Here is a 14,861-nt window from a genome sequence, read left to right on the forward strand (position 1 = left end):
CAGCTGTTCTGTTTTGTGTGTGCACGTAGACTCTACCTGTAGTCTACCTAAGTAGAGTACTGAACCAGCATGGGAGTCCCAGCGTTTTTCCGTTGGCTGTCCAAGAAATATCCATCCATTGTGGTCCAATGCAAGGAAGAGAAAGTAGGATAAAATAGATCTACACTTTTAGATGTTTGTACTGACTGCGTCAACTTAGGGGTCTGAAACACTCTCCTTCGTCTCGTTATATATTTTGACAGTGTATTATTTAGAAGGCTCCACTGTATAGATCTGTAGTGTATACTGTAAGAAAAGACGTAAAATTGCATCTGAACCCTTGCTTTCAAGTTTGGTTTTGTCTGTTGTGCCTAGTCGGAGTCTTATGGTACATGCATATCGTATAACTATAGTGCATGTAAGTATCAGAATGAAACAGCTGTCTCAGAAACCTGTTGTTCTGCAGTCCAAGAAGATGGATGGGTACGATGTTCCCGTGGATGCCACCCAACCCAACCCTAATGAAGTGGAGTTTGACAACCTGTACTTGGACATGAACGGCATTATCCACCCGTGCTGTCACCCCGAGGACAAGTGAGACATACTTGAGTGTTGATGGGAAATTATCATCATAATTATTTTATTGCTATAAAATAGATCTCTACAAATCAGCTTGTGTAGTATCAATTATGTGCTTCTGTATCATAGATTATGTAGAGCTTATAATTATGTGATGCTCCCACCCACACACCCAGAGCCGCCCCCAAGGATGAAGACGAGATGATGGAGGCCATCTTTGAGTACATTGACCGTATCTTCGCCATAATACGTCCCCGACGTCTCCTCTACATGGCCATTGATGGAACAGCTCCTCGAGCCAAGATGAATCAGCAACGATCCAGGAGGTTCAGGGCTGCCAAGGAGTCTGAGTGAGTGGAGGGAGGGGTCAGCCATGGCTCGGCTTGTTACTGTATACATGCATGTACATCTTACCGATTGGGCTTGTTACTGTACAAGCACTTGGTAATCACATTAGTCTTTTAAAAAGTCCTAGCACCTAAAAAAGTCCTAGGTACTCACAATACTTCGGGTTTCAAATGCGAATCTCTATCGATTGCAAATTGAAGTTTTCGCATACCGTATTACTAGAATGTTTTGCGAGCATCAAACATTTGCAAACTTTGCGATGGTTGATCAATTCGCAACAATAAAATCCGCAAAACCGAAATTATTACTAGTAAATACATACGATCCTTGCCAGAACGCAATAGTTAGATCGCAAAGGGTCAAATTTTCTGCTGATTTGGCTCATTCGCAAAAGTTTTAAAATATTCTAGTAATACGGTAGATCGCCAGCGAAAGACACGCAAAGAGTGAGCATGCGCACGCAATTTCGCATAAAATACAAAAGGGCCTGTACAGTGTCATTCTCAAATGATTGCATTAGAAACCTGATATACGGTATTGCATCGTGTCCTTGCAGGGAGAAGCAAGAGGACATTGAGCGAATAAGGGAGGAGCTACAGGCCAAAGGTGCTGACCTGCCTCCTAAGAAAGCAAAGGAGGCTCACTTTGACAGCAACTGCATCACACCAGGTCAGATTGGCTCAGCTATCACGATTATCTATGTGAGCTACAAAATGTAGCTAGGTCTTTTCATCTGTGAGTGAACATTTGAGAAAAATATAATGGGTACTAGAATTGTCTGACATCGAGTTTTCTGTAACTGTACACATAATAATAATTATGTTAGTGTTATAGCACTTGATCTGTACTCCCACAGCACCTTTCCCTTCTTGTAGGCACTCCCTTCATGGCAAGGCTGGCTACTTGTCTAGAGTTCTACATCCATGAGAGAATGAACAACAATCCAGCGTGGCAGGGAATCAAAGTGAGAAGCATATGCAGTGCATATGACTGTGCCTGTAGTCTCAGTAGTCTCTCTAAAAGTGGTGCTTGTGTTATACGTACGTTCTTAGCCATTGCTGGCGGATTGTACAAGAGAATGACCTTTCAGGCTTCTAGAATGCTAAGAAGCAGACTCTAGCTACGATGGCCATTATTGTATTGGCTATGGCTGTTGAACGTTGATGGCTAATCTCAATGATGTACAATCCACTCCAGGTGTTGCTGTCCGATGCCAACGTACCTGGTGAGGGTGAACACAAGATCATGGATTACATCCGTGGACAGAGAAGCAATCCTGACCATGACCCCAACACGCATCACTGTCTCTACGGGGCGGACGCAGACCTGATCATGCTGGGACTAGCCACTCATGAGCCAAACTTCACCATTCTCCGGGAGGAGTTCAAGCCAAACCAGCCAAGACCTTGTGAACTGTGTGGACAAATAGGTAGGTTACTTGTTTACACTATAAAGCTAGGGAAGGTTGTACATAGCAATTAATGCTTCCCTGCTCAAGTCATGTATATAGCCTGTAAACAACAATGTAAAGAGCCGTCGGTAAACCTAACTTTGATACGTATTATTACTATAGCATAAATACTGTGACTTCAGTATTTTAATGCTATCGGAGTAATGGCTATTGCTATACAACAGCTAGAAAAACTTCAAAATCCTAAACACTCCACCGAATCACTGCTGAATGCTTGTGCAGGTCATGATTTGAAGGAGTGCACTGGTCTGGCGAAGGAGAAAGAGGGAGAGTTTGATCAGTTTGCCAGCTCAACAGTCTCTCCCCAGAAGGAGTTTATCTTCCTCAGGCTCTGCGTACTCAGAGAGGTAAGTAGTAGTTTGTGCATGTACTGTAAGTAGCCCCGACTCACACTCCAATCTTTACACCCTCACAAGTATTTTCGCACAAGTACATGTACTTTAGCCAGTCACATTTGTGAATGGTACTGGAGTGCAATTGTGTGCTGATCGACCTTCAGAATTTCACTTGCTCTGGTCTTGTCTGTTCACTTCACATGTACGTACATGTATGATAGATTTGTTCGTATGCAGTACCTAGAGAGAGAACTGACCATCAGTGGGCTGCCCTTCCCCTTTGATCTGGAGGTGAGTATCATGTTGGCCTACATGTATTCATGTGTCTATAACCTCCCTGTCCATACAGAGAGCCATTGATGACTGGGTGTTCATGTGCTTCTTTGTGGGTAATGATTTCCTACCACACCTCCCCTCTCTGGAGATCAGGGAGGGCGCCATTGACCGCCTCATTAGACTGTACAAGAACGTGGTCCCTCAAACACATGTGAGTTAGTAGCTTGTGCATGAATTGAAAGTAACAACCCTCATACCAAGTGAAAGTAGATCATGCCTATTTCAGACACTGTCTAGTAAATGCGCGTGGGGCCAATCCACCTTATTGACAGTGTGGGGAAGTCCCAGGGGTTCTCTATGTGTGATGTACGCATAATATTAACTAGTGCACTGTGGTGCTGCTGCTTGTTTTGTTCAGGGGTACCTCACTCACAACGGAAAAGTCAATTTGGCCAGAGTGCAGCTCATCCTCAAAGGCGAGAGTAGTAGAATGCTGGCAAATGTACATGTATATCTTTGTTGTAGTGGGCGAGGAAAGTTCCCTATTGGCTCCAGTATTTTCTGAATCTGTGTATGCTTTACCTTGGTCAAGAGAGACCGTGGCACTCCTCTTAACATAATACATGCATGTACATGTACATTCATGCTGCATACATGTATACATGTACAATGCATTATTATTTCTCCAGAGCTTGGTCTAGTGGAAGATGAGATCTTCCAGAGGAGACGACAAAATGACGTCAGCTACAGACGCAGACAGAGAGACAACAAGAGGAGGAGAGTGGTGAGAGAGATGGTGTGCACCTCATAATACTTGTTGGTGCCTTCACTTGATACATGATGTAGTAGCTACATTGTATGACAAGAAGAGCTTAGCTTCGTCACCATTAACTGCCGATACTACTGTTTGTCCAGAATGACTCACCGAAGTGGACTCCTCGAGGACAGTTCGCTCCAGTGGTAAGCAACCTCTTGAATCACTAGCACACAATAAAAATAAAAGTGGGTACATAGTACGTTGTGCATGTATAGAGGCTATAATTATACTAACACTATCTCTCTTAACCTGCAATGTACATAATCCCCCTCTCTCTCTCAAATAGGCAATAGGCTCAGAGACTGCTCCAGTACAGAATGCTCGCCAAGAAGCATATCAGATGAGACAAACGGCAAGTCTATCGGCCAATCAAAGTGCTGCCGCTAACCTCAAGCAGCAGCTGAAAGGCAGCGCTGAGCCTTCGAATGGTGAGATGCCATACACTATCCAATTTGGACTATTATGTACCTTTTAATTTCAGATCAGTCCGTAGTTCAAAGGTCAGCGACAGCTCCCAGTGGTGGAGAGGGGTCAGGTCTTGGACAAAAGAGATCCTCCGAACGGATAGGTGTGTAACAGTGTAGGTTCCAGTGTTATGTGTACCCTATAGCCGAGTTGTAACTAAGGACATCTTTCTCCTCCTCCCACTACCACACGCTTAGAAATGTCCATCCCTAAGTTTTGAATCACGTTGTATCCATCAATGTCAGTGACTGATAAAGTGGAGGTATTACTGCTTCTACTGGTCCTCGCACTTACATGTAGATACAGTAGTTACATTTCATTCCTTATTTCTTTTCCCTGAAGTCTGCGGTGGAAGCCATTTAGACCCATTACAAGTGTAGTTGCATTGAATAAGTATTGACAATAATTCATCCGAACTCTAACACCCCCCCCTCCAGCTGAGGATAGTGAACCAGAGGATGAGGTGAAACTGTGGGAGGACGGATGGAAAGAAAGGTTCAAATTAGCTGTCTTTGTCGTGTCTTCTCCTTTTAGTTGTAGTTGTGTGATGCATTGTACGTATCTGAGTTTTCTTGTGATTGTAGCACGGTGTGAACTTTGTACATGTACGTGTAGCTTCCCTAGTACTTTGTGTGTACTGGTATCATTTATGATTATACGCTCGCGTATACTAGCACTTTTTTTGATCAATAGTGTATAATTATGTGCTTTCTGTGAGATTTTACAACTTTGGAATTTGTGTGTGTGTCCACCAGTAATTAGGGCCTCACAGTATGCGTGTACAACTGTATAATTATGTACATTTATAGCATTTGCTCAAACTAGTTTCTTCTCTGTAGGTATTACCAGAGGAAGTTTGGTGTGCCAAGTGATGACGGTGACTTTGTGGGAGGTGTGGTGGAGCAGTACACTCGAGGCCTGTGCTGGGTGCTGGGATACTACTATCAGGTGACTAGAATGCTGACAGGCACCGTATAATTTTATCCAGCCTAGTCAATTGTTTGGCGTAATAAATTACATTTCAAGCTGCTTGGCTAAGTAGTAATCACTTCATGAAGCTTTGCAACTTAAAGTCTTTACTTAATGTTGCACTGTAAAATGCAATGATCTATGTGTTGGAACAATTACATTACATGTGTTTGAAACGTAGCCAGGCAGTATTTGGACGGGACTACCTTTTTTATAACACTTTTTTAGTAAAGCAAAGCATGTCGAGCATTAGCAATTAGCACAGGGCAGCTTGCAACATTCATTAGCATTGGCAATTCATTAGAGCGTTTGTAGCTTTTTAGCCATGTTCAAACTGTTATACTGTATAGGGCGAAATTTGTTCATGGTAAAAGCATTTCGTTGACTGCTTACCGGAAGCACTCCCAGGCCACACCTTTAATTTTTCACATTATAGTAGATAATTAAAGAACAATCTTCGTGTAGGACCCCACAAAAACATACGCCCCTCGATAATTTCGCGCTATTGGGCAGTATAGAGCTAGAAGTGGTTTGTTTCTTCTTTGCTGATCACAGCCTCTAAGACTCCAGGCTTCTTTGCTGACTTCCCGTTGTAATCCTAGTCCACAGTGTATGTCTCATGCACCACTAAAACTCTTAGTTTTTTGCTCCTTTTACTTACTGTTTAGCCAGCCCTGCTCATACATACTATAATGCATTTATTTCTATAGATATTTATACTATTCATGTCAATAGCCGAGGGTTTAGCATGCACTTCAGTGTTCTAGTTGAGTCTTTATTTGTATGTAAGTGTGCTATGATAGTCAAAAACATTCACATCCATAAATAATTATTGTCACTTGATAATGCCGCATTTTAATTCTCGAGGATTATACCAATACTCACATACATGTGTATTTGTGGTATTCTGTACCAAATAATGTCCTTATTGTACTTCTGATTCAGTAGTTGTACTACTGTGATGATTTCTTAGTCCATTCACTCTGTTGGACCTTCTAGTAAAATGTTTCATCCAGTTTTTTCTTAGATCAGTGTTGAAATAGAGCAGTGTGATCGGATAGGATACTCCATGTAGACAGCTGATAAAAGCAAATGACATTCTGCGTGCAAAATAGGCCCAGTTTCCAAGATAATCCACTCCAGCTAGCTTTATCACTTCTGAAAATGTTACGCCCATCAAAAAACCAATTAATCCATTGCATACGATAAGAATCACCATCAAAATGGGCATAAGTAAAAGTTTTTTGTTCAAACTATGGTACTCTTGGATATTTTTCTGTATAGACATCTTCTTGAATAGGCGTGTAGACCAAACTGACGTTACTATGATCGTAGCAGAAGCGGGAAGCAGTGTAGACACAGCATAGATCCCTATGATTATGATCTCGACTGTCAGTATTGACGTACTATTCTGTATGCATAAGGGCTGACAAGGATTTGTTGTTCCTGGGAGAAAGATAGGCTGAAGAAATATCACTACATACCAGAACATTCCACTTAGACAGCTTACTCCAATGCAAAAGATGACCCTTCTGTAGCTGTTCCATTGCTCCTTTCCTCTGATAACTTGTAGCTGGAGCAAGCTCTGGCAAGTGATTAGGATTACAGAAAAATAAGTGGAGAATCCATTGAAAGAATAGAAAGAACTATAAGTTAAAACATTACATATGCAAAATCTGAGCATGTCTGGGGAATTGGTTGCCGTTATAATAGCTTGACCAATCTTATCCATGCAAAGCACCAATAGCAAGGAATAGAAGAGCACTGCTAGAGGTTTGTTGCCGAGTTTGCTCCTGATCAAAGCTTTGAATACAGTGAGATTCCAGAATATAGTCAATGGGAGTAGTACTGCATAGTGGATGATAATCTCAATAGTTATGAGTGGTTTCCAGTATGGAAACTCTTGATTGGCACTGCCATTGTAATGACTGTAGTTAAGAGATTCCATTTTCTTGTGCTTTTGATTGATTGTGGGTTGATCTATGTTGGTCCTCATACTAAATACTGGTGCATGCAATCGTGTGATTCGTTATAAACATTCTTGCTATTTTCAGTACGGTAGTTGTCGTTTACTCCTATTTATCATTTACTCTTATTGAGCTGAAAGGGATCTCAAGACCATGCATTTGTCTAGTATTATACAGCTTCATTTATGTACGTTGAATTGTGAGATTGTGTTCACTGTTGCTGCATGCCCACTGACATGCATGCACTGGTTGGTTGATAGACTGACACTTTGATTTGAATCATGCAGCATATGCATGTACATGTATCTGTACATATACAACAAAGGAAAGAGTTGAGATATAAGCCATAAGCCGTGACACAGTGTGCCTACTTTTGTTTTTCAATACAACAATGTTCTATTTCCAAGGGGGAAGAACTGTAGCCAGTGAGGGCGAGCACCCCCCGCGCCCCGCTCCCCTAAATGAAGCCTTGAATTGTAATAATGGTGATTCTGCGCCCTTGGGGAATACATAGAACTGCCCTCGGTAGTACTAATCCAATACACCCTTGATATCCATGGTACAACACAGTCAATCTCATGCATGTGCAATTTTGCTCTTTAGGATTCGAGAGTTGATATAATAATTATACTGCGTCATGTATGCAAAGAAATTTACTGTCTACAGATATGTCTTCATACTCCATGTGTGCACCAATGTACCTCCCCCCGCATACATACAGGGTTGTCCGTCTTGGAAATGGTTCTATCCGTATCACTACGCTCCGTTTGCATCAGACTTCAAACAAATCTCTCACATAAGAAATGACTTTAACCGCGACACTCAACCTTTTCGTCCCTTGGAGCAGCTTATGGGGGTGTTTCCTGAAGCCAGTGGCACGTTCCTGCCGCCATCTTGGAGGGAGTTTATGGCAGTTGAGGTGAGTGTTGTCTTTGTGCCAGAAGTTCAGTGCTACCTGTGGATGTGGAACTTTGTACCAAACTATACAGTAATGAAAAGCTAAGAAAGCTATACAGTAATGAAAAGCTAAGAAAGCTATACATGTATAAAGAACTAGCAATAGGAAGTCCAGTATGACGTAGTGGTCCCATTACACGTCAAGTGGTAGAACTATGAATACAAAATACTTTAAATCATTCAGCATGACCCCATGTGTGTGTATAGAACAGTGTGTAATATTGAGACTCCTCTAGGTACTGTAGTAAAAATTGCTCAGTTAAATAAGTACCTTTGCCCCCTCCCCCCCATATACACACAACACGCTAGTCATGTAATAAACCCACCTTTACCCCTCCACATGCACACTCACTCCACTTCAGGACTCACCAATCATTGACTTCTACCCTGTGGACTTCAGGATAGACCTAAACGGGAAGAAATATGCGTGGCAGGGGGTGGCCTTGCTGCCGTTTGTGGATGAGAAGCGACTCCTCAAATGTCTGCACGAGGTCTACCCCAATCTCACTGACGATGAAAGTGAGTTTATCAATTAATCATTGTGGTTATAATTATGCTTACATTAATATCAGAAGCCATGTGACGGCCACTAATTTTGGTGTATCTCCGTACATGAAGTAATAGCACGTACATATCTCTATACTGCAAATAACTCTATATGGCAAATAAAACCAACTTTAGCCTCCTATAGTCCCCAGGCCAATTTTTGCAGGGTCATAATATTTGGCTAGCTAATAAACTCTTGGGAAGGCTCAGTCCTGTATATGTAGCCACAGGTACATGCACTTACAACTTGTTCCTGTGCAGTGCTCAGGAATAGCCGGGGCTGTAACAAGATCTTTGTACATCGCTGCAACAAACTCTACCCGTTCTTCAAGACCCTTTATGAAGCAGGGCCAGAAGAACTACCTGAGGTGTGTGGGTGGGGGGGGGTGGCTGTCTTTGTGCATTAGCCTGGCACTTACTAATAAATTATGTTACAAAAAGTGCTAGTACATTTTGTGTGTATGTTTTCTCACCTTATTTAAAATCATGAATGCAGCTTGATGATTTGTTTTCATACAGGAAGTAGAATGGAGTTCTGAAAATGCTCATGGGATGCGTGGTAGAGTTTCATTGGACGCCTCAATGAAGACGATACTTTCCCTCAGTGGTAAGGTTCAGTCCCCTGTCCCTACAAGACCTGATATCAGCAAGACTTTTGTCATGAGGTAAATATTGTACAAAGTACAAAATAGGTACATAAATATATATTCTGCGTTCAAATCAAGCTCAAAGTTGGATCGTACATGTACATGTAATGTTCAAACATTGCATGACCAATGATCGATGTGGCAGTTTTATAGAGCTGTTTTGAAACTACGCTTACGGTAGCTATCAAAATAGAATTCAACCTTTGTAGAATGGTCATGCATCCCTTTGAAACTCAGTATTGTGTTGAGTTAGGTATACAGTATCGTAGGCCAATCATGTACAATGTCATGTATTATGTAAGGAGTACTTATTCCTTAGCATGCCGTGTATCATGTCAAGTCTAAGGGACATTATTATTCACTTCTGAATAGAGCTATCCATACCTACTCTTGTATTAAGGATCTTTACCAACCCTTACACATTTTGAATTTCTTAGTTAGGTGATCCTTACCTAATCACTTTTCTCTCGCTTAAAAGAAAAGGTAGCCTCGTTCCCAGGCCTTACTTTTTCTTGCTGTTATTGTTCATCCATAAATCATAAATAGAGTAGCAAAAGAGAATAGACAAAGTGAGGCAGCAAAGAGAGAATGGGCGTACTGTTAAGAAAAAGTAAGGCCTGGTTTGGGAAATCGCGTGATACACAAGGATTTTTATGAACATGGGCGATATGTAGCCCACAATCGTGATGTAAGGTATTCTCCTACGCATTCAGAGTTAATAAGACTGTACTGTACTGTACATGTATACTGAGACAAGCTGTGCTGCAAGTCAGATCAGGGAACCAGCGTGGCCAGCTCTGGTGGCTACCTGCTAGATGATATGATGACTAAGCTAGATCTAGCATTTAGAAAGACACAAGAAAGATGGGTGGTGATAGTCTAAACACACAATCTAGACTAGTTAGTCTAGTAGATCTAGCTTAGCTAGTGCTTGCAAACTTCCAGTTCCAAGTCCATGTCCAGCTTACTGCAGGCAAAGTTTTATCATAGATCACCTCTACTATCTATAGTCATAGATATAGATCTCTACGTGGGCAGTCCAGCATCTCTAGCACTGCATGCCCACGCTCATTTTCACCCTTCTACCACCCTTCTACCCTCACGTGACTTCCCGATACAGGCTCTCCTTTTTCCTAACTCTACGTCTATTTCTTTCTTTATTCATACCGTCATTGAACAATTAATACAGTATTTTCTTATTGAATGATTGTGAGAAAAAGGAGAGCCTGTGTAGAGGCTAGTTAAAAGGAGCAACTGCTTATGTGGCAGTTACACCGTATAATGTGTACAGAGCTTGTATAGTGCGTCCAATTACATGTACCACCTCCTATACAGCTCAAAGTTCCAAGATCCTCACTATCCTCCTGAGCACATATTTGAAGCCAAGATGCTCCCTGGGGCGGAGCTACCAGACAAAGTGTTGCGGCCTAGTAACTACAGTGGGAGGTACCAACCATCCACTGGGTTCAGAGGAGGGTCCACGGCTCACCAGAGAAGCTACTCCGCCCCAGACCCCGCCCAGAGGATGGTTCGGTGAGTGTATTCATGAGGATGATGGTGTTGTTGGTGTTAGTGATAATTGTGTGCATACCATGGCACGCTTGCTTGATGATCGGGTACTTGTCAGTGTGTAATGTGTGTGTGTGCATGTACTCGTACAGGGTACTTGTCAGTGTGTAATGTGTGTGTGTGCATGTACTCGTACAGTTTTTATGAGGTGTGAAGGTGCATTAAGTTATCCTGTGTTGAATAGAGTCCCCTTTCCCTATGGGGTTTCTGTGAATGAAAAGCCTTGTAAGGTAAACCTTAATCATAACAACCAACTAGAGTTTCTAGGATACCCATCTTCATTAAGTGGCGCACTTAAATATTCCCCTGTGTGTGGGTGTGGTCCATTTTCTACATCTGCCAAAACAGCTCATGTTTTGACAGCGGCATTAATTATTGTGACCAGACAGCCAAACTCCATTAACTTGAGTTTTAGTAGACAGTAGCTGAGAGCTTGAAGGAACATGTTGTGGGTCATGTTCCAGTTGTCATCAGATAGATAATTGTGTTCTATTTTATGCACGGGACGTTACGCTAATACTAGCAATAATTATTATGCAATGTGTGAGTATGTCGATATGCCTACAGATATGCTGCATAACTGTAGCACATGCAGTCAATGTTGATCAGCATCAGCACAACGACAATAATATGGCACGTCAAAGGTCTAAATAACGTGTCACTAGCAAAACTTTTGTGTCCCTGTCGAAATCCCCCATTATGCAGCAAATGTGGCAGCATAGATATTGATACATATTGATAGGAGGGTGCTTAGTTGTTAAAACGTTTCTAAAGCTTCAGAACTTCTTTGAACTACACCACAACGTAAGCTTAGCAATTGACATAGTTAACCATCCAGGGTGTGGTACCACGACAGCTAGGGAACAAATGTTCAACAAATTAACCTAACAATGCATAGGTCGCTATTAAATTAGTTAATTGCTATGATAGGTACGTATTATATATAGCACAAAATTAATGTGTTTTGGCTACAGCACCACCTTTATATATAATTATGTACGTACCTGTACCTGCATGTACAGGTGTAATGCATTGTCCTCCTCTGATTAATACTGCTGAAGAAAACCCTAATAAAATTTCTGTAAAAAGTTATGCTAATTCCTACCATGCATAGCCATTAGTGATCAGTCAACGTTCACTGTATACGGCTATAACAATGAGTTTAATGTTTGACTTGCTATACTTCCCATAAAATTGTACTCGTCAACACGTCCAATGCACTAGCTTGTACATAATTGACATAACCTTCTGCAAGTGACATTCACATAGCAGTAATATTGATTATGTCCATGCACACATTGGATATTGGTACGCATATTGAATGTTAATATACGTACGTAATAATTATGCATACTGAATATTGACAAGAGTAGATAAGAGTACTCTTGATATTGATTGAACACATAATTATTTGAACACATAAATATTAAATATTGGAAATTGAGATACTCATGTTGAATGTTGAAATTGTCGTGCTAATTTTAACGCAGATATAACAATACCCCATAGTATTCTGACCATTTGGTTGTCTTATACATGACCTCAGTGGTGACGTCTGGTCTTCGGTTTATTTAGTGTGTGACCCAACTGATAAAGCTGATAGTCAACATGAGAAGTAGTGTTTGGTATCCGTGTTGTGTGTTGTTTCCTCCAATCTTCCAATGTGTTTGTTATTATAGGCATAAACACAACCCAAAATAGCTGATTCAATTTAAATTTTGTCTGCAACACTTCACGGAGTATGTTTAGTAAGCTCAAACCCATAACGGTTCAAGTTGGTATGTTATCTGTGTTTATGTAGCTATTGAATCTGTTTGCCTAATCCTATTGCAAACATTCCCTTTATCCGGACTGTGATCAAATAAAGATTGTCGTGTGCTAGCATCTTTCTACCGTTCAAAGAATAGAAGATAATAATAATTATTGCTTAGTCCCATCTCCGTTTATGCATTCTTTGCATTCATGGAGTCCTTGTTGTGTCATGTCAGTAGCTAGGTTAATCACTCTAAAGGAATGTGTTTGCCGGGAATTTCCTTAGCCCTTATTCGATCTTCTCTAAACAAGACCACTTTCTATATTCTGTGCTACAGGCCTGTCATCTATTGTGTGTGCTTGTTCACAGCAGGATATCCTCCTGAAGCCATGCTGGGTTTGTAAACAACATTGCTCTACGGTTTTATCTGCTGCTTAGCATTCGATTGTACCAAGAGTACATTAAGCTCTTTAATGTACTCCTGATTGTACATGAAGGGTTATCTGTATACGGTCCACAGATATGCATGTGACTATATATGTATTCCATCACATTCAGCCAGAGGAGGTCCGACATGTGTGCACGAATCACTACAAGTTTAGTGCATTTAGCCTGGACATTATCACGTGACCGCAATGACATCAATACACTGAACTTGTAGTGATTTGTGCACGCATGTCAGACCTCCTCTGACATTCAGCATTGTCATTGCATTTGTGGTCATCACATAGTTACACATACCATACATTTTGCTTGTTTACTACATGCATATACGTGCACCACTCCTAATCTCACAAGCCTTTACCGTCATCCCACTTCCCCATGCACACAAACACATGGCTAGGCATTCTCTGAACGATCGCTCCTCATACGAGATGTACAGCTCTCAGGGCTCTGACTTTGGGTTCAGGGGTGCAGGACAGAGGGGTTATCATCATAACAGCAGGCCACCAGGTGGGACCAGCTGTACTGTTGTGAGCTTAAGTCAGCACTCAAATTACTTTACTAATTCTGTACTCAGTGTACATTGTTGTATAGATGTGCAATGAGTGTTAACTGTTTCATAATTTACAGCAGCCCCAAGTCGTGCCCAGTGGAGCTCGTACTCTGATCAGCGTTACCCTCCGCCTAACCCACAGCCTCCCAGCTATCACGGCTCACGGGATGATGACCGTAGCTGGAGACCACCCCCTCGTAACCAGTATTATAGTGATGTAAGTCCGTTGATAGGAAAGATTATCTCTGAATCACCATTGTTCTGTTCTGTTATATGTGTACCCTTGCTAAATCCTGAAGGGAATAGTGGAACCTTTAAATGTGGTCACCTATAAAATGTGTACTGTTTATTGAGGTGCCCTGACTTCAGGGTATAGCTATTTAAATTAAGTTGGGACTTGGATGAGTGTCCTGATCACAAGAGGGGTCGCGAGTCCGCATAGTTTCGTAGCCACTTTTTGTGTCCAAAGCAAATTTTCTCATGTAGTGTGCATGATATATGTTTTATTGTAGACGATAGCCAATAGTCTCCATAATAGAATGCAATTACCTCAGGTGTTGATAAATGTTGATGGCTTCAGTATAGCTGCTGTCATGGTTGTTCTTAGAGGGACGTACTGTTTGTTTTCACTAATTCCCACTTCCTTCAAGTGGTAGGAAATGGTGCTTATCTAAGTTTGCATTGGTTGCTTATCTATCCAAATCCTCCTGAAGTTGTTTTAGTTTTCCCATACAGAAATATTTCAGCTGATAGCAATAGGTTGTTGCCTACTTGTCCATAGTTTTGACTGTGCATGCGTGTGTGACCTATTCCTTTTATGGGGCTAATTGTAAGACTGCAAAATTCATGAATAAATATAGCTCTTTAAAATTATGGCTTTATTTTTACCAACAAAATTCATGGAAACCGAACGGTATTCTTAAGCAGTTGAGCCTAACACTGCAATTGGCTGAGGAAATGTGGGGAAAATAACTATGATAGTAGCTATGTCGTTTCCTTGTTTATATTCGTGTTTTAACTTCTTGTTTATTCTGCAGAGACGTTGACCTTGGAGAGGAGTTATTGAAAGTGAAATATTCAGTGACAATTATTTAGAGAGATGAACTTATACATGTACCTATAGTATTTCAATTTGTATAATTACAAAAAATTAAGCAATCACGGAAATGGTTTACCGGAAATTGTC

At 41.3% G+C, this 14,861-nt stretch overlaps 1 protein-coding gene across 1 annotated transcript; it reads left to right on the forward strand.

Annotated features, from left to right (window-relative positions):
- The first annotated feature begins 1 nt into the window (after position 1).
- LOC135342023 (5'-3' exoribonuclease 2-like) lies at positions 2-14,859 on the forward strand. Its single transcript, XM_064538710.1, has 24 exons — positions 2-144; positions 446-573; positions 735-908; positions 1,463-1,575; positions 1,782-1,870; positions 2,104-2,335; positions 2,600-2,724; positions 2,950-3,003; positions 3,062-3,199; positions 3,407-3,464; positions 3,678-3,772; positions 3,904-3,948; positions 4,092-4,233; positions 4,287-4,373; positions 4,708-4,765; positions 5,110-5,218; positions 7,928-8,125; positions 8,526-8,682; positions 8,971-9,077; positions 9,229-9,374; positions 10,692-10,889; positions 13,523-13,632; positions 13,753-13,892; positions 14,713-14,859. Exons 1-24 carry the CDS (start codon positions 70-72, stop codon positions 14,719-14,721), a joined length of 2,787 nt encoding a protein of 928 aa, XP_064394780.1. The 5' UTR covers positions 2-69; the 3' UTR covers positions 14,722-14,859.
- The last annotated feature ends 2 nt before the right edge of the window (positions 14,860-14,861 follow it).

This window comes from Halichondria panicea, chromosome 9 (assembly GCF_963675165.1).
Source record: "Halichondria panicea chromosome 9, odHalPani1.1, whole genome shotgun sequence".
Taxonomy (NCBI): domain Eukaryota; kingdom Metazoa; phylum Porifera; class Demospongiae; order Suberitida; family Halichondriidae; genus Halichondria; species Halichondria panicea.

Excerpts from the sequence above, each read along its gene's own strand:
- LOC135342023 (XM_064538710.1), top strand. The coding sequence starts at position 70 with ATGGGAGTCCCAGCGTTTTTCCGTTGGCTGTCCAAGAAATATCCATCC. Across the intron at positions 145-445 it reads TCCAATGCAAGGAAGAGAAA|TCCAAGAAGATGGATGGGTA; the intron begins GTAGGATAAAAT and ends GTTGTTCTGCAG. Across the intron at positions 3,773-3,903 it reads ACAACAAGAGGAGGAGAGTG|AATGACTCACCGAAGTGGAC; the intron begins GTGAGAGAGATG and ends CTGTTTGTCCAG.